The sequence below is a fragment of the Hyla sarda genome, chromosome 2 (assembly GCF_029499605.1).
Source record: "Hyla sarda isolate aHylSar1 chromosome 2, aHylSar1.hap1, whole genome shotgun sequence".
Classification (NCBI taxonomy): Eukaryota; Metazoa; Chordata; class Amphibia; order Anura; family Hylidae; genus Hyla; species Hyla sarda.
The window spans coordinates 180,512,025-180,536,708 of record NC_079190.1 but is presented as its reverse complement, the minus strand read 5'-3'; the positions used below and the strand labels follow the sequence as shown (position 1 = coordinate 180,536,708).

The 24,684-nt window shown below is 42.3% G+C and overlaps 1 protein-coding gene across 2 annotated transcripts in view; it reads right to left on the bottom strand.

The window, feature by feature from the left end:
* PPP2R3B (protein phosphatase 2 regulatory subunit B''beta) overlaps positions 1–22,651 on the bottom strand; it is a 104,941-nt gene extending 82,290 nt beyond the window's left edge. The window contains exons 1-2 of one of the 2 annotated variants that reach the window (XM_056555839.1): positions 22,498–22,651; positions 13,185–13,573 (exon numbers count right to left, since the gene is read on the bottom strand). In XM_056555839.1, the coding sequence (XP_056411814.1) occupies positions 13,185–13,514 (330 nt within the window). In that variant the 5' untranslated portion in view covers positions 13,515–13,573; positions 22,498–22,651. Of the gene's footprint in view, positions 1–13,184; positions 13,574–22,497 lie in introns of those variants that run through there. The other variant, XM_056555841.1, reaches the window with a different exon arrangement.
* Positions 22,652–24,684: the final 2,033 nt, after the last annotated feature.

Below are 24,684 nucleotides of genomic sequence, written 5' to 3'. Positions count from 1 at the left end.
AGTAAAAACGAAAAAACCCCAGGCAGAATAGATAAAGTCCGGAACCAGAGTTCCAAGTGTGCCAAGGGGTAAAAAGAAAAAAGAAAATCAAACTTGTCACATGAAAAACACTAACAAGAAATCTAAGCACTCAGGGTACTTATCTGGTAAGCAGCTAGTGAGCAGAAAGAAAGAGGATGAGGGTGGAGCCGGAGCCAGTTTTATAAGGAGCAAGTTGGATGGGATTGGTGGGAATGGTGATTAGGGTGCGGTCAGGTTGCTAGGTGACCTGCATCCAGGTTTTTTCTTTCAATGTTAAAGTTACTTTGCATTTCTTTCTGCTAGTGAGTTTAATAAAGAAGGAATATGCATTTTGATACAAGCCTCCTGTCTGATATAAAATTGTACTTTGTAATGGTACTTTACCATAATATATAATGAAAAAAAAACCTTGGGGGGGGGGAGAGAAGGTTTTTTTTACATAGTGAACTGTAGGGTAAACAATGACACGTTATCTTTTATTCACTATACGCAGCAATAGTCCAACTGCTTTGATGGTCAAAGTCATAGCATAGAATTTGATCAGTGTAAGCTGAAGCCCTCTGCTTTCAAGTATTTTTATTGGGTTTTAAAGAATAAACCAAGTATTTACATGCTATTACATCATAGACATGTTTAGAAACAAGTAAAACAATCAAAGAGAAAAAAATATAACAGAGTAAGAGGATAAAACATTATCCTTGTGATATCTAGTTACACATCAGTTATATATCTAGTGAAGTAGTAACTATTAGTGAGCATATACAAGATAAGCTGAAGCCCTCTGGCCGCCATTTTCACCCATCATGGTGTGTGGCGGATGCCTCTGCTAGCTTATTTTCTTCCCATAGTGCATGGAAGAGCCATATATTCACCTAGGTAAGGCTAGGTTCACACCACGTTTTGTACTTGCACAGTTCCCGTATACGGCTGGGGGGAGAAGAGGCGGGGGAGGGGGGGGGAGGAATCGCGGCGCCCGCACTCAGCCGTTTTCGGGAACCGCATTTAATGCATGTCTATGAGCCGACCGGAGTGAACCGTAGCCGCCGGTCGGCTGCGTTTTCGGTCGTATGCGGTTTCCCGGCCATAGGCAAAAATGCGTCACCAATTCTACTTTGCAGCGACAGTCATTTTACCCAAAAATCCACGGCAAAATGGTAAAAAAAAAATCATGGTGCGACAAAATCGAAGAAAAAAAACGCAATTTTGTAACTTTTGGGGGCTTCTGCTTCTACGCAGTTCATTTTTCGGTAAAAATAACACCACATTATTCTGTAGGTCAATATGGTTAAAAGGATACCCTACTTATACAGGTTTAATTTCGTCGTACTTCTGGAATAAATCATAAACTACATGCAGGAAAATTTATACGTTTAAAAATATCACGGGAGCCGGCGGAGGACGTAAATACACATCTTTTGTCGTCAAGCACAGACCCATTTTTTACTTTAATGACCAGGCTTTTTTTTTTTTTGACATGTGTCTCTTTAAATGGTAATAACTTTAGAACACTTTCTGAGCAGAGCGATTCTGAGATTGCTTTTTCGTGACATTGTACGTTATTCTAAGTGGTGCATTTTTGTTGACATATGCAGCATTTTAAGTGAAGAACCCCAAATTATTGTGAAAAACTGAAAAATTTCTGACTTATATATTTTATGGTGTACACTGCGTTTAAAGGGATGTTACATTTATTCTGTGGTCAGTATGATTATGGCGATACCCATTTTATATAGCTTTCTATGTTCTCTTTCCTTTTCTGAGCAAAATACTTTTTCTGCCATTTTCCAACAGCCGTAACTTTTTTATTTTACGTCCGACACCATTGAGTAAGGGCTTATTTTTTGCGGGATGAGCTGTACTTTTTATTGTTATTTTTGTAATACGTGCCACCATTTGATCTTTTTTATTCCGCTATTTGTACCAAAATTGTTGAATTTTGCGCTTTTTTACGGCGTTCACTGTGCAGGATAATTTACATTATAGTTTTATAGTAAACATCATTACGCATGTGGCAATTGCTATAGGAAAAGTTGCTGAGTTGCCCATAGCAACTAATCAGATTGCTTCTTTCATTTTTGAAAAGGCCTCTGAAAATTGAAAGAAGCGATCTGTGGTTGCTATGGGCAACTCAGCAACTTTTCCTCTGGACAGGTTTTGATAAATCTCCCCTATTATGTATATGATTTGTGTTTTTGATCTTTTTTGGTGATAATACAGGGCTTTTATTGGAAAGAGGCATTTATTTTATTTTTTACACTTCATACTTTTATTGAAGAATTTTTTTTTATTTTATTCTTTACAGGTTATACTATGGTGCAAAAACTTTGGACTGCAGCACAGTATGACCCGATACAGCCTGTGCGATCTAGCCTATGATCTGACCTCCTGCTGCCATAGCGATCGTACCGTGGCGCCGCCGTTGGTGAACGCGCTCCCCTTCAACACCATAGATGCGTGATCAGGATTGATCACGGCATCTATATAGTTAACACCTTCCCGCTATAGGACGTATGCATACATCCCAACACGTTCGCGCGCTGGGATGTATGCATATGTCCTAGCGATCTCATGCACAGCCGCGGGCACCACAGGAGATCGGCAGCGGCACCCGGCTGTCAATCACAGCCGGAGTACTGACGCAGCTGCCGGGGCCACGATCGCGCCGATCCCGGCAGCATTAACCCCATAGATGCCGTGATCAATCCTGATCATGCATCTATGGTGTTGAAAGTGTGTGCGCTCCCCTGTTCACCAACGGCTGGTTGGTTGCTATGGCAGGAGGTCAGATCATGACCTCCTGTCTGCTTGCTACGGAAGCCTGTGAGATCCTGCCACAGGCTGGATCGCACATGCTGTACTGTGTTCAGCTAATCGGGTCATGCTGTGCCGCAGTACAAATGTATTGCAAAATAGTATAACCTGTGTAAAAAATAAAAAGTTCTCCAATAAAAGTATGAAATAAAAAATGCCCCTTTCCCAATAAAAGCCCTCACTAAAAAAAAAGATCAAAAACACAAATCAAATACATAATAGGTATTGCCATGTCCGTAATGACGTGTTCTATCAAACTATAATGTAAATGATCCCACATGGTAAACTGTAAAAAATTAAATAAAATTCACCAATTTTAGTACAAATATCGAAAAAAAAAAAAAGATTAAAAAAAAAAAAAAAAGGTAGCACAAAAATTATACCAATAAAAAGTACAGCTCATCCCGCAAAAAATAAGCCCTCACTCAATGATATTGGACAAAAAAATACATAAATAAAAAAATAAAAAAAATAAAAAGTTACCACTGTTGGAAAACGAATGGCAGAAAAATAATTTTGCTCAGAAAAGAACATAAAAAGATATATAAAATGGGTATCACCATAATCGCACCTACCCACAGAATATATAGAACACTTACCGCACAGTGTACACCATTAAAAAAAAAAAAAAAGCCAGAAATTTTGAAGTTTTTCACAAAAAAATGCTGCATGACAAGAGGTCATGAAAAAACAAAGAATCACTCCGCTTAGAAAAAGCGTTCTAAAGTTATTACCATTTAAAGAGACATGTCAATTAAAAAAATAAAATAAAATAAAAAAGCCTGGTCATTAAGGTAAAAAAGATGGGTCCGTCCTTAAGGGGGTTAATGCTGCCCGGATCAACGCAATAGCGGCAATAGTGATTGACCGCTGGGTCCCGCCGCCGATCTCCTGTGCAGCCCGCGGCGGTGCAGGAGATCGCTAGGACGTTTGCATACGTCCCAGCGCGTGAAAGTGTCAGGGTGCTGGGAGGTATGCATACGTCCTATAGTGGAAAGTGGTTAAAAAGGGGTTGTGCCATTAAGATATATAGGTCTAAATGGATGCTAAACGTGAAATTTACTATATTTCAAATAAACAAGCATTTCTGATAATGTCATGTTTGAGAAATATAGACTTACCAAGTCCTAATAGCATTGGCCGCTAGTCTACACTGTTCAGGGTCCCAGTTCAGACTCCATGAGTGAAGAACTGTACAGGGGTAGAGGGTAGAGATAGAGATAGACGGGGGTCAGTACTTTCCTCAGGGAGAGGACACCTCTTCAGGTGTAACGGAGATTCAGGTTAGGCCATTTAGCACTCCACAGGCATTCTGGGTAGGGGAATATGCAAAGCAGCTCATTACACAACCTTTTCAGGTAGTGTTCCCTGGTATCAGCTTAGCTCCTGTTAAGGAATATAAAAAGCTCAACGGGAAATATGCAAAGCCAGACTACTCCCCAAAAGGGAAGTATCGACCCATCTGCAGACATATTTCGGGGTTTTTGCCCCTTGTCAGTACAGAGCAGGGTGATCTGGCTTGCCTGAGGAGGGTAGAGAGATAGAGACATAATATAAATATATATATATAATATATATAATATATAATATATAAATATATAATATATATATATATATATATATATATATATATATATATATATATATATATATAATATATATATACACACACACACATATATATATAATATATTTATAACTTTGTTGCCAGCTTTACGAGGGCTTGTTTTTTTTGTCATAAGCTATAGTTTTCATTTGTACCATTATTTGCATACAAACATTTTGAACCAATGCATGTTCTAGGGTTTTTTCCCCAAAATTTGGGAAAAAAATAAATAGGGAGACCACCGTTGACCCCCCCTTCCCCACATATGACAGAAAACATTTTAGGCAGATCTTAGTTATCAATACTTAAAACAGAATTGTATATTTCAGCAGACATTTATCATCTACCATCGATGCCCAGTTTCAGGCTAAACGTATTTATCTACGTCTAACATATGTCCCATCACCGGAGATTAAAGCAGAACATAAACACTATCCCAAGCATGAAGCAGCATAATAGGGATACAGTGGAGAAAAAAAAAAAAAAGTATTTAGTCAGCCACCAATTGTGCAAGTTCTCCCACTTTAAAAGATGAGAGGCACCTGTAATTTTCATCATTGGTATACCTCAAGTATGAGAGACATAATGAGAAAAAAAAAATCCATAAAATCACATTGTCTGATTCTTTAAGAATTTATTTGCAAATTATAGTGGAAAATAAGTATTTGGTCACCTACAAACAGGCAAGATTTCTGGCTCTCAAAGACCTGTAACTTCTTTAAGAGTCTCCTCTGTCCTCCACTCGTTACCTGTATTAATGGCACCAGTTTGATGCTGTGGACAGGAGTCTTTTATACTGATAAGTTCAAACAGTCACACTACAAACTCTACTATGGTCAAGCCCAAAGAGCTGTCGAAGGACACCAGAAACAAAATTGTAGACATGCACCAGGCTGGCAAGACTGAATCTGCAATAGGCAAGCAGCTTGGTGTGAAGAAATCAGCAATTTGAAAATGGAAGACATACAAGACCACTGATAAATCTCCCTTGATATGGTAATCCACGAAAGATCTCACCCCGTGGTGTCAAAATGATCACAAGAACGGTGGGCAAAAATTCCAGAACCACACAGGGGACCTAGTGAACGACCTGTAAAGAGCTGGGACCAAAGTAACAAAGGCTACCATCCGTAACACACTACACCACCTGGGACTCAAATCATGCAGTGCCAGACGTGTCCCCCTGCAGGGGCTCTCCACCATAAGGTGAATTTAGTACGTACCTGGCAGACAGTAATGGACATGCTTAGAAAGGGTCTGCGCTTGTCTTGGGGCTAAATGGCTATGTTGTGAGATTACCATAACACTGTGGCTAGCTTTTTGTGAACTAGTATTTCCTGTTTGTTTGACTTTTTTTTTTTACTACAAATCCCACAATTCCATCTTCCTTGCTCCCACACATCAGCCACCCCACCCATTGAAATATAAATGAGCTGCATCCATTCATATCAGTGTGGTTTTCAATCAGGGTGCTTACAGCTTTTTCATTAGTTGCAGATTGATCCCTTCACCCATTGAAGCAGACAGGCTCCCTGTCATCAGCTGACTAGTGAGTCAGGACTCAGCCGCATTGCAAGCTGGGAAAAATCTGAGACAAGTTATTTTGTATGCTGGTAAAAATAAATATTAGAGTGAAAATCACAGAAGAATTGTGAGAATTGTTTAACTTCACAGCCCCTGTAGCATAGTCAAATAAAAAAAAAATCCTGGAATACCCCTTTAAGCCAGTACATGTCCGGGCCTGTCTGAAGTTTGTTAGAGAGCATTTGGATGATCCACAAGGGGATTGGGAGAATGTCCTATGGTCAGATGAAACCAAAGTAGAACTTTTTGGTAAAAACTCAACTCGTCGTGTTTGGAGGAGAAAGAATGCTGAGCTGCCTTCAAAGAACAAGAACACCATATCTACTGTGAAGCATGGGGGTGGAAACATCATGCTTTGGGGCTGATTTTCAGCAAAAGGACCAGGACGACTGATCCTTGTAAAGGAAAGAGTGAATGGGGCCATTTTTAGTGAGATTTTGAGTGAAAACCTCCTTCCATGAGCAAGGGCATTGAAGATGAAACGTGTCTGGGTCTTTCAGCATGACAATGATCCCAAACCCATTGCCCGGGCAACGAAGGAGTGGCTTCGTAAGAAGCATTTCTAGGTCCTGGAGTGGCCTAGCTAGTCTCCCGATCTCAACCCCATAGAAAACCTTTGGAGGGAGTTGAATGTCTGTGCTGCCCAGCGACAGCCCCAAAACATCATGCAGATCTCTAGAGCAGGGGAGGATGGGTCAAAATACCAGCAACAGTGTGTGAAAACCTTGTGAATACTTACAGAAAACGTTTGACCTCTGTCATTGTCAACAAAGGGTCTATAACAAAGTAATGAGATGAACTTTTGCTATTGACCAAATACTTATTCTCCACCATAATTTGCAAATAAATTCTTTAAAAATCAGACAGTGTTATTTTATGGTTTTTTGCTTCATTATGTCTCATATTTGAGGTATATTTATGGTAAAAATTACAGGCCTCATCTTTTTAACTGCAAGAACTTGAACAATTGGTGGCTGACTAAATACTTTTTTGCCCCACTGTATGCATGTCCTAAAATGAACTTTACTGCCATATCTTGTTTGTATTTTTATATTCAGAATGACAAAAGATTTATTGCATCTAATTTTAGTTTATATTAAACTATATACATCCTCCTGCGGTATCGATACTGTTAGTAATGTGGAATGCTATTACAGAGCCTGGCTTCATATGTTCTTTGCAGTGGGTGGATATTTCAGAAAGAAAAAAAAATGAATGATGCTATATTTAGTGCCTGGTGCCAGTACCAGCTGTCAAACACATAGGCCCATGAATGACGCGAACTGAAATTTTAGCTAATCCTTTCAAGAATGCCAACGTATCCTGGAAATTTCACTGGTGTTCCTAAAATAGACTATTACTATGCAGGGGAGTAGCCTCAACAATGGTTCTAGAAGGACACAGCAATAGCAAATGCAGCCTTAAAGCCATTACAGGGCACTGGACAGACCTGGTATTACCCACTTTTTAAAGTATTTTCCACCTCTAGTCTACGGACAATGATATGAACTATCGACAAGACCAAACCCCCTCCCCCTCATTAATAATCACAACAATAGAGTATAGAACTTTATTTCAGTAGGGAAAGGAACCCAGGCAGCTGAAAAAACACCATTACCATGGCCATCTCCGGAGAAACAAACAGATTTAGAGGTAAACTAACAGCTGGTTCACCCACAATAAACCCAATACAAAGGGATATAGTGTGGGTGAACCTGAATATAATGAGGCTCCCATATGTCCTCCCACATCATAAATATTCATGGTCCCTTCACCATGTGAGCACATTGTGGGCAGGCATATGGGATGAGGTTATATATCTGAGGTGTCCCGGTACAGGACATGTCCTGTCCTTTTTGTCTGGAGTCCCCTCAGCCAGAGTCCCTCCATGATAATGGGCTCTCCTGAAGGGCTAATCCCTAGTCGCCTCTTAATATGCTAATATCTAATGTATATATTTATATATTTAATTCGTATAGGATACCTATGTATAGGACCTTAGAGGACGTGCCTTTAATTTATGTTATGCTATGGTTTAAGGACCTTTGGGTCATGTGATATACCCAGAGTTCCAGAGGTCAGGACTGACAGGTTTGTCTGACCAATGAGCTTTGTCCCACCCCCTTAATATATAAGGGGCTGCTGCCACTAAATTCTCTCTCTTCCTGCCGGATTATGAGAGAAAGCACATCTCAGCACAAATCATCAATCCAAGCTAGGCCTGAAGCCTAATCTTCCGCAGCCACTAAACTGAGTCATCCAACTCAAAAATACTAAAATCCTGAGTGACTGCTGCAACTCAATTGTCTTCAAACCAGTAGCACTGTGGCTAGTAAACCAAAGCTCATTGTATTCAGAAGTCCCAGCAAACCTGTGAGGAACCTGGACTACGGTCCTCTATACAAAGACTGTTCTGTTAACTGCAGTTGCATAAAATAAGCAGTAAAGTTTATTCCGGTTTCATCAAATATCTGCTGTGGACATTCCATTATTTCTCCCTACCGTTTCAGGGACGGTTGGCGGTAGGATCATTAATCTAAGGAAAACCTCATTCTGGCGTCACGACAACATAGGGTTAATACCAACATACCCTACACTATTACCTGCACCACCTAGTCACCACATTAGAATGAATCTGTTATTTAACTGTGACTTGGTTTTACTGGGCAGGAGTTGGGTTTACATAGAACTGCATACAAGTTTATTGGGGACAGTTGCACACACAGTATTGGGATTAGAGCGCCCTGGGGGTGGGATGTATGGCCCCCCACCCCACGTGGAGTTTTTCACCTTTCATGGGCATGTTTTCGTTAATTTTAGAGAGTTTCCGTGTATCATGTGTAATTAATAAAGCATCGTATTTTTCATTTGGTGTGCGTGTTTTTTTTTTTTTTTATTGTGGACCTTTTTAATCCCTTAAGGACTGGGGTTTTTTCCGTTTTTTGCATTTTCGTTTTTTGCTCCTTGCCTTTAAAAAATCATAACTTTCAATTTTGCACCTAAAAATCCATACGATTGCTTATTTTTTGCGCCACCAATTCTACTTTGTAATGACGTCAGTCATTTTGCCCAAAAATCTACGGTGAAATGGGAAAAAAAATCATTGTGCGACAAAATTGAAAAAAAAAACGCAGTTTTGTAACTTTTGGGGGCTTCCGTTTCTGCTCTGCGTAGTACATTTTTAGGTAAAAATGACACCTTATCTTTATTCTGTAGGTCCATACGATTAAAATGATACCCTACTTATATAGGTTTGATTTTGTCGTACTTCTGGAAAAAATCATAACTACATGCAGGAAAATTTATACGTTTAAAATTGTCATCTTCTGACGCCTATAACTTATTTTTCCCGTGTATGGGGCGGTATGAGGGCTCATTTTTTGCGCCGTGATCTGAAGTTTTTAACTGTACCATTTTTGCATTGATAGGACTTATTGATATTAAATTATATAAAAAGTGACCAAAAATGCACTATTTTGGACTTTGGAATTTTTTTGCGCGCACGCCATTGACCGAGCGGTTTAATTAATGATATTTTTATAATTCGGACATTTCCGCACGCGGTGATGCCATACATGTTTATTTACACTGTTTTTTTTTTTTTTTTTATGGGAAAAGGGGGGTGATTCAAACTTTTAATAGGGAAGGGGTTATATGATATTCATTCACTTTTTTCCCCCACTTTTTTTTGCAGTGTTATAGCTCCCATAGGGACCTATAACACTGCACACACTGATCTTTATCATTGATCACTGGTTTCTCATAGGAAACCAGTGATCGACGATTCTGCCGCATGATTGCTCATGCCTGGATCTCAGGCACTGAGCAGGCATTCGGCGATCGGACAGTGAGGAGGCAGGTAGGGGCCCTCCCGCTGTTCTGTAAGCTGTTCGGGATGCCGCAATTTCGCCGCGGCTATCCCGAACAGCCCACTGAGTTAACCGGCATGGTTTCACTTTCGCTTTTAGCCGCGCGGCTGAAGTGTTAAAAGCGCCCGGCGCCGCGATTGGCGCTGCGCGCTATTAGCGGCGGGTCCAGGCTTCACTATAACGCCGGGCCTGCCGTCATATGATGCGGGGTTACCGTGTAACCCCGCGTTATATCACGGGAGCAGGACCAAGGACGTACCAGTACATCCTTGGTCCTTAAGGGGTTAAACACTAGAGCTGCACCTATGTTTTTATTTGGTTGAGCCCCCCCAAATCTTTTCTAGTTTGTACTCTATTAACAACATCATAATCTGTTCATAATTTCCAAGACAGATTTGACATCAGGTTTTTGTCAGAACCCTGCTACTGTTTGTGTCAAAAAGCTATTAAACCACAAAAAAACATTTATAAAGACCACCACCAGAGCAAGGGATGTGGAAATCCTATAGCCCGACGCCCGGGACAAGTAGTTTTGGGTGCCGGGCAGGTGAATTGTTTATAGATTTAGCCCTGTATCGGGCGAGCAGGGACAGACAGACTTCCCCCTTATTTTTCTTTAATGTCGGTGTGAGGCGCAGGAGCCGATGGAAGTCTCCACCTCCCACCATCACTCAGAGTGTATGGGGGGGTGGCGGCCTCCAGCTGACTGCAGAGCCCCCTTATCTCCCCTCTCGGAGGATGGACGGAGCTCAGAAGACACAGCAGGGTGAGAGAAAGGATATAGACAGCTCCGTGCACAGCTCCATCCCCCGCACTCAGCTCCCCCTCCCTCTCCCCGTCTCTGTCTAGACAGGACCTAATCCACCACGGGGCAGTTGCTAGTTTGCACGGGGAAAACACAGAGCAGGGGGAGGACGGAAATCTCACCTCACACCGGCCGGGACTACAGCTCTGATGTCCACTCATGGCGGCTCAGGTGAGGAGGCCGAGAATGCAGGCGGCGGCAGGAAGGGTGGTTGTATATGTATGGTCTGAGTGTATGTGTGATGTGTGTATGTAATGTATGATGGGGGGGCAGCGGCAGGTGTATGTATGATGTGTGCATATGTATGGTGTATATCAGTGTTTCCCAACCAGGGTGCCTCCAGCTGTTGCAAAACTACAACTCCCAGCATGCCCTGGGCATGCTGGGAGTTGTAGTTTTGCAACAGCTGGAGGCACCCTGGTTGGGAAACACTGGTGGATATGTATGGTGTGAGTGTATGTGTGTATGATGTCTATGTGTGATGTGTATAATGTCTATGTGTGATGTGTATGTAATGTATGATGTGTGTATAATGTCTAAGTGTGATGTGTATGTATGTAATGTATGATGTGTGTATAATGTCTATGTGTGATGTGTATGTAATGTATAATGTGTGTATAATGTCTAAGTGTGATGTGTATGTAATGTATGATGTGGGGGGGGGGGGCAGCGGCAGGTGTATGTATGATGTGTGCATATGTATGGTGTATATGTATGGTGTGAGTGTATGTGTGTATGTAATGTATGATGTGGTGGGGGTGTGTGTGTGTGTGTATGTATATGGGGGCAGTGGCTAGTGTATGTATGATGTGTATGCATGAATGTTTTGTATAGGAGCGGACTGTCACGTCGGGCATTAGGGCAGTTGTGCCATCTAATTTTATTTATTTTTAGTGGCCCCCGCACTAAATTACACCCCCAGAATCCCGCCCCCTTCATACTCACCCGCCAACCAAGAGCCCCACGGATGCACACAAACACTCCTGAACCAAAACTACAACTCCCAGCATGTTGGACCATAACCTAAACTGTAGAACTATAAAGTGTAACATGCTGGGAGTTGTAGTTTTGGTTCGGGTCAGCTGCAGAGCTATAGGCTGCATCAGGGCATGCTGGGTGTTGTAGTTACTAACTGCAATTCCCAGTATTCCTTGACACAGACCAAAACTACAACTCCCAGCATGTTACACAATAACCTTAACTGTACTACTATACAGTGCAACATGCTGCAACACCCACACAACCATAGGCTGTATCAGGGCATGCTGGGTGTTGTAGTTATCTAGTAACTAAATGCAACTTCCAGCATTTTCTGACACAAAATGCACCATATAAACTGGAGAAGCAGACCCCCCCCCCCCCCCCAGTAACATAATTCCCTATTGAGACTGAAAAAAAGTGATTAAAATATTTTAAAAAGTGCTTATACATGTGAATAAGCCCCTTTCCTAATAAAAGTTTCCAATTTTCTTTAAAAATAATGTACAAAAATAAACATAAGTGGTATCGCTACATGTGGAAATGTCCAGACTATTAAAATTTGATGTTAATTAAACCGTACGGTGAACGGTGTAAATGTAAAAAAATAGTCCAGAATTGCTCATTTTTGGTCACTTCATATGAGAAATTTTTTATAAGGTGATCAAAAAGTTATATCTAGACTTTTCTGGGCTTGGCTCAGGCGTAAGAGGAGCTACAGCTCTCCCGCCGCTAATAGCCTGGCATACTGCGATCGCCTATTAACCATTAGATCACCGCTGTCAGCAGTGTCTAAAGGATCTTATATCCATCCCTGGTGGTCTAGTGGGGGGGGGGATCGTACTATTTTGGTGGAAATTATTTTATCTGCCAGGACAAGTGGATTTTCTTGAGGGACAAGTAGGTTGTGTTCTGCTTTAGTCCCTTGGACAAGTAGTTTTTTTTTTTAAATTTCCACACCCCTGAGAGTGTTGAATTTTTATTGTTTCTTTCAAGCAGTGGTTCCCTGGGGAAAAGAGGAAGGACATGTTGGAGACTGACTTATGGGTAGGCAGACACAGGTTAAAAATTATTTTGTGTAAGTTAGCACAGCTATCTGAGCAATGGGCAGCAAGAAAGTGTGTGAGTAGGGGCAACATAGGCAGTAACAACATGCTGTTTTGGACACAGAAATCATTGCATTTTCCACATAAAAAATATAGGGTCACACGTGCAGTATTTTGCTGCTGAATATTTTCCCACCTATTGAAGTCAATGGGTAGAAAAACATGCAGTTGATTTAGCTACCCATTGACTTCACTGGGTAGGAAAATACACAGCAGCAAATACTGCATATGTGACCTTACCCTCTAGGTGTTTTGTGCTCATGAGAACGTATCCTTAGACTGATTCTAAAGAATATTTCTCAAATAGGTCAAACCTCAAAATTATACAACTTATAATACATCTACAGTTTCCTGTTTCATAAGAAACAGTTTTATTAGATACAGATCACAACATATACACTTACCAGTCTTGACCCACTGGATCTGTGTGTTCTTGGAGTGTGCCCACTTCTTGGGCTGCCAAAGGCTCCAATGGGCAAAGCAGAAGGAGAGCGAGATGGAGGACTAGAAGTCACTGGTGATAAGGAAAGGTTATCTAGCATTTTATTAGCAGGCTGCATTCTAGAAGAGTCTCCACTGTCCTCAAAGTTTTCAGGCATAACATTTTCTCCATTTTTAATTCTTCTCAAATAGTCCTTCAGTAGTAGCTGTGTTGGTGTCTCACTCAGCCAATATAGAAATAGTTCATCCACTTTCATTTTTAATACAGGCAGTAAAACCTTGTTGGCAGGCATGATAAGGCTTATCAGTAGTGCAGAGATACTGCTACTCAGCAATTCCACTCTAGTTTACTCTAGAACACAAGAAGATAACAAAAAAAGCAGTCAACTAAATGTACGAGGTATTCTCTACAAATCCATTTCCAGAAGTACCAGGTTAGTCAGGTCACCACTACTGCAACCTATGTCTTTGCTACATCACTATACAAGTGGCTTTAATGTAACCCAACCATCAAGAACTATACATTGCAGTACTGCGGGACTGTGCTTAGATTTTAATGTTTGGGTCCTAACATGTTAAAATGGGTAGACCATCAGGGTTTGTGGTTGTTTATTAGGAAGACTAGAGCAGCAAATCACACAGTTCTGTCTGTCAAAGATCATTGGAAACCTGTCTAAGGGTATGTTCGCAAAAGCATATTTTGCTGCCGCTTTTGGTACCTACCCATTGAAGTCAATGGGTAGCAAAATCAGCTATTGCAAAATGTAGTAAACTATGCATCAAATGTACCCTAAAAAGGCTTTTAGCATTTCATTAATTTATTCTCTACAGACTTAAAAGGGGTATTCCAGGAAAAACTTTTATTTATATATCAACTGGCTCCAGATTTGTAAATTACTTGTATTAAAAAATCTTTCACTCTCTATGGGACTTCTAATTTGAAGAATCCTGTTAAAGGTCTGAGGTTATTAATGCAAAGTTTAACCTTTGAACTTAAAACCCTTGAGAGATTAGAAAAAAAAGATTAAAAAACAACTAGCAGATCATAAAATGTACACCCCCCAGCCCCATTGATCAGCTGTTATCTGGTAGTAAGCATTCTGTTTGTCTGCATCGCCACCACAGGAAAACTTGAATAGGCACCGTCATTTGCAAAACATTATGTAAAGTAGTAATTAACATTATATATATCTATATCTGTAATAGGCTTTTGAGGAAAAAAGGTGTATATTTTTGGTTGAAAAAAATGCTGTATTGTCCCTGCAGCTTTTGCCTGTGTGCGTTTGTGCACTGAGGACAAGCAGGGCTCTGTACAAGGAGGCTCTGTGACATGTCCCTGGCTCACACAGCAGGCTGATCGACAAGCTGGGAGCCTGCACAAAGTCCTGCTTGTCCCACTCACTTCCTGTATTTTGTCTCTGTACAAACACACAGGCAAGAGCTGCAGGGACAAGACAGCATTTTTCCACCCAAAAAAAAAAATTGTATAAAAAGTTTGTGCAAGTGACAGTGCAGTGTAAAATTACACAGTGGCCATTCATATCCAGGACTGGGTTCAAACAGCTTTATTGCTGTATGTCCCAGCTTACTGCAGGTCTACTCACTTTTATGGCCTTAACCCCTTAAGGACCAAGCCCATTTTCACCTTAAGGACCAGAGCGTTTTTTGCACATCTGACCACTGTCACTTTAAGCACTAATAACTCTGGGGTGCTTTTACTTATGAATTTGATTCAGAGATTGTTTTTTCGTGACATATTTCTACTTTAACATAGCAGTAAAATTTCGACGATACTTGCATCATTTCTTGGTGAAAAATTCCAAAATTTCATAAAAATTTTTAAAACTTTGCAATTTTCGAACTTTGAAACTCTCTGCTTGTAAGGAACATAGATATCCCAAATAAATTATATACTGATTCACATATACAACATGTCTACTTTATATTTGCATCATAAAGTTGACATGTTTTTACTTTTGGAAGACCTCAGAGGGCTTCAAAGTTCAGCAGCAATTTTCTAATTTTTCACAAAATTTTCTAAATCAGAATTTTTCAGGGACCAGTTCAGGTTTGAAGTGGATTTGAGGGGCCTTATTAGAAATCCCCCATAAATTACCCAATTATAAAAACTGCCCCTCTCAATGTATTCAAAATGACATTCAGTAAGTGTGTTAACCCTTTAGGTGTTTCACAGGAATAGCAGCAAAGTGAAGGAGAAAATTCAAAATCTGCATTTTTTACACTCGCATGTTCTTGTAGACCCAGTTTTTGTATTTTTATAAGGGGTAAAAGGAGAGAAATCCCCCCAAAATTTGTAACCCAATTTCTCTCGAGTAAGGAAATACCTCATATGTGTATGTCAAGTGTTCGGCAGATGCAGTAGAGGGCTCAGAAGGGAAGGAGCGACAATGGGATTTTGGAGAGTGAATTTTTCTGAAATGTTTTTTTGGGGGGCATGTCACATTTAGAAAGCCCCTATGGTGCCAGAACAGCAAAAAAAAAATCCACGTGGCATAATGTTATGGAAACTACACCCCTCAAGGAAGGTAACAAGGGGTACAGTGAGCCTTAACACCACACAGGTTTTGGACGACTTTTCGTTAAAGTCGGATGTGTAAATGATTTTTTTTCCTTCACTAAAATGCTGATTTCCCCCCAAATTTTACAAGGGGTAATAGGAGAAAAAGCCCCCCAAAATTTGTTAGGCAATTTCTCCTGAGTACGAAAATACCCCATATGTGGCCCTAAACTGTTGCCTTGAAATACAACAGGGCTCTGAAGTGAGAGAGCGCCATGCGCATTTGAAGACTAAATAAGGGATTTGCATAAGGACGGAAACGGATGAAAGAATGGCACTTGCCTCCGATACCAAAAGTACCCTATGGCAGTGTTTCCCAAACAGGGTGCCTCCCGCTGTTGCAAAACTTCCAGCATGCCTGGAAAGTCAATCGCTGTCCGGCAACACTGGGAGTTGTCTTGCAACAGCTGGAGGCTCCGTTTTGAAAACAGTGTCATATGAGAAATGTTTTATTTGGGGGGGGGGGGGGTCTGTGTAGGGGTATGTGTATGTAGCGTTTTACTTTCTATTTTGTGTAATGTAGTATAGTGTGGCGTTTTTAGGGTACATTCACACGGCCGGGGTCTACGGCGAGCTTCCCGCTGGGAGTTTAAGCTGCGGCGGAAAACTTGCTGCATCTCAAACTTGTAGCAAGAAGCTCGCTGCAGACCCCGGCCATGTGAATGTACACTGTACATTGACATTGGGGGGGGGGGGGGCGCAAACCTCCAGCTGTTGCAAAACTACCACAACCAGCATGCCCTTTGGCTGTCCGTGCATGCTGGGGTTTGAAGTTATGCAACAGCTGGAGGCACACTGGTTGCAAAACACAGAGTTTGTTACTTAACTCAGTGTTTCGCAACCAGTGTGCCTCCAGCTGTTGCAAAACTACAACTCCCTGCATGTATGGTCTATCAGTGCATGCTGGAAGTTGTAGTTTGCAACAGCTGGAGGCCCACTGGTTGAGAAACACTGTTAGGTAACAAACTTCACAACCAGTGTGCCTTCAGCCGTTGCAACAACTACAACTCAGCATGCAGTGACAACTGAGGGCATGCTGGGACTTGTAGTTATGCAACAGCTGGAGGCATACTGCTAACAGTGCATGCTGGGGGTTGTAGTTATGCAACAGCTGGAGGCACACTGGTTGCAAAACACTGAGTTTGTTACTTAACTTAGTGTTTCCCAAAAAGGGTGCCTCCAGCTGTTGAAAAACTACAACTCCCTGCATGCCCAGACCGCCGAAAGACATGTTGGGAGTTAGTTTTGCAATATCTGGAGGGTCACAGTTTGGTGGCCACTGTGCAGTGGTGTCCAAGCTGTAGCCCTCCAGATGTTGCAAAACTTCAACTCCAAGCATGCCCAGACATGCTTGGAGTGTGTAGTTCTGCAACATCTGAAGGGCCACATGTTACAGAACTACAACTCCCAGCATGCCTGGACTGTCTGGGCATGCTGGGAGTTGTAGTTTTGCAACATCTGTAAGAGCACAGTTTGGAGACCACTGCGCAGTGGTCTCCAAACTGCGGGCCTCCAAATGTTGCAAAACTACAACTCCCAGCATGGCCAGAAAGCCTTTGGCAATCTGGGCTTGCTGGGAGTTGTAGTTTGGCAACTCCTGGAACACAGCCGTGAAGATCACTTACCGCTGATCTTCACTGCTGCTTCCGCCGTTCCCGCGCTGTCGGTCCAGATACCGCCGCGGGTCCCGACACGATTGCCGGTCCCGGGACCATCCGCCATCTTCCCCCCACTCTGCCCCGACATCCGGGGGAGGGGCAAAGCAGGGATTTAACCTCTAACCTCCCGCCCCCCTCCTGCCATTGATTACTAGTCCTAACGACCAATGGCAGGGGTTTAGGAGCGAGGTGGCAGCTGCCACCTCGCTCCCATCACTCAGGATGGATTGGAGCGGTCTCTGACTGCTCCGTTCATCCCTATTTTCCGGGCGATCGGGTCACCAGAGACCCGATCAGCCCGGAACCCCGCAAGTCACTGTCATTAGTCAGTGACTAACTGACTGACTAATGACAACGATCTGCAGCAGGGGACCAGTCTGATTGGTCCCCTGCTGCATAGTGTCATCGGTCAGCTGTCCAGGACAGCTGAGATGACGTTTCTATCACCATGCCAACAGACATTGTGATAAAAAATTTATTGGAAGTGTATACACGTCCATTTGCGGGAAGGGGTCAATATAGTCAGCTGGTGACTATGTTCGAGCCATTTGTTGCACATATGCATTCATGGAGTCAACTGTATTAAGTATGGCAAAATAAACATAGGCACCAGAAGTGGCCACAACGTAGTGACCAGCAGACTACGATCAGGCCTTTAAAGCAAATGGACACACTGCTGAGCACTGCAAAACAAATGGCTTTCCTCTTTTGCAGGGATCCCAACATATAGCTGGAACATCAAGCAATAATGCTGGGTAAAGCCAGCCTATAGGCCGTCACTGTAAAGCAGGACAGATCCTCCACAGCAAGAGATGATTAAGAACTGATCACAACCTTGGCCAAGAAATAAAGATCTATTAAAAGGGGTTTTCTGGCCTTAGACATTGTATCCCCTATCCAAATGATATAGTATAAGATGTCTGTGTGTGCATCCCCCAGCATTCTGTGACGGCCACACTCCCTCATGACATCACGCCATGCCCCCTCCATTCATGCCTATCCTTTGGATTGGGGATACGATGTCCAATACCTCTTTAAAGGAGTAGAGCAGTGAAAAATAACTTTCCAAAGGATAGGGGGTAAGTTAAAGATTGCTGGGGGTCCGACCGCTGAGACCTCCAGCGATCTCCTGAATAAGGGAACTCACAGTCTGCTGGAAACTGCCGTTCCGACCCCCACACCCTCTGCATGTATCTCCATGGGATACCTGGAGGGGGCGTGTCGGCCGCCGCTCCGTGCGGGGGTCAGCACGCTCCCTTCCTGCAGACTGCCGGGGCCCCATTCAGAAGATTGCAGGTGTTCCAGTGGTCGGACCGCCCGCAATCTATAACTTATCCCCTATCCTTTGGATATTATTTTTGGATTGTTATTTTTCACTGCACTTCTTCTTGAAGTACCACTGGAATTTTTTTTTTTATGAACTGATGCCAGAAAGTTAAAACAGATTTGTAAATTACCGTACTTCTATTAAAAAAAAAAAAAAAAAAAATCAATCCTTAAAGTACTTATGAGCTGCTGTATGCTCCACAGGAAGTCATTTTCTTTTTGAATTTCTTTCAGTCTGACCACAGTGCTCTCTGCTGACACATCTGTCCATGTCAGGAACTGTCCAGAGCAGGAGAGGTTTGCTATGGGAATTTGCTCCTACTCTGGATAGTCCCTAAAATGGACAGAGATGTCAGCAGAGAGCACTGTGGTCTGACAAAGAAAATTCTAAAAGAAAAGAACTTCTTCTGGAACATACAGCAGCTGATAGGTCCAGGAAGGATTAAGATTTTTATATAGAAGTAATTTACAAGTCTGTTTAACGTTCTAGAAAAAAAATTCAGTGGAGTACCCCTTTAAAGGAGTGGTCCAGTGAAAAACAACTTATGCCCTATTCGCAGGATAGGGAATAAGTGTCTGGTCGCTGGGGCCAACCATGATTTCCAGAACAGGACCTGGCTCGCTGAGAAGATTGTGTGTTGCAGACAGAATGCGCTCCATGTATGTTCTATGGGAGCACCAGAGATGCCCGACTACAGCACTCAGATCTCTTCAGCGCTCCTATAGAGAATGAATGGGAACCGGATCTGAGAGGTGCGCGCTGCAGACGGCACACACTCCTCTCACAGAGCTGTTTTCCATTCAGGAGATCGTGGTGGGTCCCAACAGACTGATTGCCATGTAAATTCTGCAACTGTACATTTTACAAATAGAGATCCTTAGTGTGTGAACACATAGGGTGCATGCACGCCACGTTTTTGCTATACAGTATTAGGGTGCATGCACGCCACATTTTTGCTATACAGTATTAGGGTGCATGCACGCCACGTTTTTGCTATACAGTATTAGGGTGCATGCACGCCACGTTTTTGCTATACAGTATTAGGGTGCATGCACGCCACGTTTTTGCTATACAGTATTAGGGTGCATGCACGCCACGTTTTTGCTATACAGTATTAGGGTGCATGCACGCCATGTTTTTGCTATACAGTATTAGGGTGCATGCACGCCACGTTTTTGCTATACAGAATTAGGGTGCATGCACGCCACGTTTTTGCTATACAGTTCCCGTATACGGTTTCAAGTTAAAAACCATATGGAACTGTATAGAAAACCATATGCATTGACTTAACATTGTAAACTGTATAGCAAATGCATCATCCGGTTTAGTCCGTTTTGCATCTTATACAGTTTTGTCCGTATAAGACGCAACCGTAGTCTACCATGTTTTTTGTTCCGGGTGAAAAACTGTATTAGGCTGCATTCACATCTCGTTTTTGCAATACGGGTCCAGTATCCCATTTCTGTACAAAAAACGTATGTCTCCAAACCGGACCGAAACTTATGCAACCGTATATGCCTCCTCCTCCCGTTTTAAACCGTATATGGTTTGAAAACGGATTTCCGTTTGCATACTTATTAATACGTTTTCCTTGAAAAAAAACGGATACGGTTTTATGTTTGTCACCATTTATATAAAGGTTTTTTTTATTGAATTTCCAAGAAAAAATAAATAAAATGAAAAAAAACAGTATTGTGCAAACCGGATATAACTGTACGCAAAATAACCGTATACAGGTTGGATACGTTTTTTTAACCGGACCTCAAACCGTAGTAGACTACGGTTTTGTGTGCGGAAAAAAACCCGCATACAACCGTAAATGAAGCAAAACTTGCGCAACTGGATGCTATGGTTGTCAATGGAATGTCTATGCATACGGTTCAATACGTGTTTTTGTTGTTGTTGCTGAAACCGGATACGGCAACCGTATTGCAAAAACGAGATGCGAATGCAGCCTTAAACTGTATAAGTTTAACATGGGAGTCAATGGGAACCGTACAGAACTGTATGTGCATAGGGTTCCATCCGGTTTTCACCAGTTTTTGACTTTGCAATTTTTTTCTTGGAATTTCAAACAAGTGAAACTTTATTCTAAATGGAGTGAAAAGTTAAAAACTTACAAGTTTTTTTCTTAAAAAAACAGATGCAACCGGACGTCATTTTTCAACCGTATATGGGTTAAAATTTGTACACACGTTTTGATACAGTTTAGGGTGGGTTCACACCACGTTTTTGCAATACAGTTCCCGTATACGGTTTGAGCGTCAAAATCATATGGAACCGTACTCATTGACTTTGTATTGCAAACCGTATGTTAACCGTATCATGCGGTTGCATACGTTTTGTATCCGTTACGGTTAAAAGCGTTTAATTTCCCGTACTTCAAACCGTAGGCTACTACGGTTTGAAGTCAGTTTGAAAAACCGTATCCATTTTTTATATAATGGTGGTCTATGAGAACCGTATTCAACCGGATACACTCACGGTTACATGCGGTTTACGAATCTGCACATGCGCAGTTGGTTCTGAAAGTTCCACCAGCTTCTAGAATCTTCTATCTGGGAGTGTTTCTAGTGTAAAACCGTATGCAACCATATATAAGTTTTTTTTATTAGAATGCAGTTTTTAACCGGAATCCGGCATATACGGTTGCATACGGTTTAGTACGGTTTTTAGCGATACGTTTCCTTAAAAAAAACGTGACACGGGAACTGGATTGCAAAAACGTGGTGTGAACCCACCCTTAGTCAGGTTTTGAGGAATCAGTTTTTCATCAAAAACCTGATACGGGAACTGTATTGCAAAAACGTGGTGTGAATGCACCCCCTAGAAATATTTTTGACAGCAGAAGACAAAAGTGGATAAACTTTCTACACTAAGGCTGGGTTCACACCATGTTTTTGCAATACAGTTCCCGTGCACGTTTTCAATTTAAAAACCGTACAGAACTGTATTGAAAACCGTATGCATTGACTCTCCATTGAAAACCGTATGCCAAAAGATGCATCAGGTTGTGTCCGTTTTGCATCTTGTACGGTTTTGTGTCAGTTTTTTTCCCGTACCCAAAACCGTAGCCTACCATGCTTTTCGGTCCAGGTAAAAAACCGTATACATTTTTTTTTTTTTTTTTTTTTTAACATGAGAGTCAATAGGAACCGTACAGAACCATATGTGCGTACGGTTGCAACCAGACATCATTTTTCAAACCGTATACAGTTTTAACCGTATATGGATTCAAATTTGAACTCATGTTTTAATACAGTTCAGTCAGGTTTTGAGGAATCCGTTTTTTTTAATCAAAAACCTGACACAGGAACTGCATTGCAGGAACCCAGCCTAACCAATCATCTTTCCTACCAAGTCACATGGTCCAGCAGTATATACCAGTGGTGTCCAAACCGTGGACCTCCAGATGCTGCAAAACTACAACTCCCAGAATGCCCGGACTGCCTTTGTAGTTTTGCAGCATCTGGAGGTCCACGGTTTGGACACCACTGTTATATACATACCCTCTAAAGCAGTTTACAATACCCGTGACTGAGAGGCCACTATTGGTGTTACCTTGGCTATACTACATAACATTATGTCACCATTTCCAGCAATGAACAGCTGAGCACGTATACGCCCCCATTCACACATACATACATACATGGTCCCATACCACCACCACCACCCGCTGCTGCCCAGGCACCTCTGCCCCCGCACACACTGACCTATGACTGCCCCTGACATGCATGGGATAACTGGCAGCATTCACACTTCCGCTCTGCAGACCGCTCTTTTACACCTGACAAGAAGCGTCGGCGGAAGCCAACATAACTATGTGCCGAGAGCTGTACGCGAGGTCACGTGGCCGGCCAGGAAGGGGAGGGGCCTGCTGTCAATGTTGCTTTGTGACGGAGATAACGGTTCCTTAGTAAAGCGGTGACGGCTTCTACAGAGGGAGGAACGGGTAGAACGCACTGGTGTGAATGGGGGTCGACATGTGGGTTGTGTTCTGTGCTATGGGGAGCGCCTAAAGCTGAGGGGGCATGATGCTCTGACAAGAGACTTCCCCTGAGGCTGGAGACTATGGGAATTATTTATTCCTCTTCCTTATTTTTGCTACATCATGTATATATTTTTTTCTCATTGCTTAATGGGTAGCAAAATCTGCTGCAGCAAATATAAAATGACCCTAAGGGTGCGTTCCCACCTGGCGTATACACAGCGTATTTCATGCTGCGCAAAATTTACGGCAGCAGCGGGAAATACGCTGCGTATTCCTCGCTCACTATAAACACAGGGCTTTCCGGCGGCAGCCTTATGCGTGTAGTGAGTTTTAGAGGCGGGGCCGCGTGCCGGCGTGACTGTGACGTGTGGCTCCGCCTCCAAAACTCACTGCACACATCGGGCTGCCGCCGGAAAGCCCTGTGTTTATAGTGAGCAAGGAATACACAGCGTATTTCCCGCTGCTGCCGTAAATTTTGCGCAGCGTGAAATACGCTGCGTATATGTCCTGTGGGAACGCACCCTAAAACGTACAGGATTTGCTGCATATTTTGTGTGTCTGGTTTTGCTACCCGTTGAAGTTACTGGGTATCAAAATCAGCTGCTCAAAATATGCAGCAGATCCTGTATATGTGAACGCACCCTAAGGGTGTATTCCGAGTTAAAGGGGTACTTTGGTGAAAAACTTTTTTTTTTTTTCCAACTGGCGCCAGAAAGTTAAACAGATTTGTAAATTACTTCTAGTAAAAAATCTTAAAGGTAAACTGTTAGATATTTTCTCCTGCACTATAGTGCGGGAGACGCTGATTCCAATGAGCCTTGCCCGGATCCGCCAGGCCGTTCGCCTGCAATTGTAGTTTTATTCTATGTGTATATCTTGCTATAACTGGCACGGGCGGGGCTTCTGTAGGTTAACTGGCACTGACGTCCGCGCCGCTTATGAATATTCATCCCCCCTCCCTCCAGCTCTCCATCTCTTTGCCGCTCCTAACTGGAGGGGGATGAATATTCATAAGCGGCGCTGACGTCAGTGCAGAAGCCCCGCCCATGCCAGTTACAGCAAGATATACACATAGAATTAAACCACAATTGCGGGCAAACGGCCGGGCGGATCTGGGCAAGGTAGGGCTCGTTTTAATCAACGTCTCCCGCACTATTCATCAGTACTGTGGATAGTGCAGGAGAAAATATCTGACAGTTTTCCTTTAATCCTTCCAGTACTTATTAGCTGCTGAATACTACAGAGGAAATTCTTAGGCTGCTTTTACACTATAAAAATACTCCCGTTATAAACGTCCGTGATAAAAATCTTGAAAAATCATCCGTTAAACAGCCGTTACAAAATCCCATTATAGTCTATGGGATATTTCTAATAGCCGTTTTAACCCGTTATCGCCCGTTATTAATAACAGCCGTTATTTTGTGACGGGCAATAGTAACGGGAGAAATAGTGCATGCACTATTTCTCCCGTTCATTCGCCCATCACAAAATAACGGCCAGTATTAAAAACTGGTTAAAACGGCTATTAGGAAAATCCCATTGACTATAATGGGATCTTCTAACGGCCGATTTTCAAGATTTTTATGACGGAGGTTTATAACGGAAGTATTTTTATAGTGTTGAAGCAGCCTTATATTTTTGGAACACAGAGCTCTCTGCTGAATCACGAGCATAGTTCTCCCTGCTGACATCTCGGAAATGGGGGAGAAAGAAGTGAAGGGTTTTTCAGCCACTTCTGTGCAAATTCCGTGCGAAAACGATGTCAGGCGGAATTTTTTTTTACCATTGACTTCTATTGATTTCTGCTAGGGGATTCCGCTTGAAGAATGAACATGTTCTTTCTTCAAGCGGAACGGAATTCAGCGTCGGAATTCCGCTAGCAGAATTTTCGCAATGTGAACAGGACAGC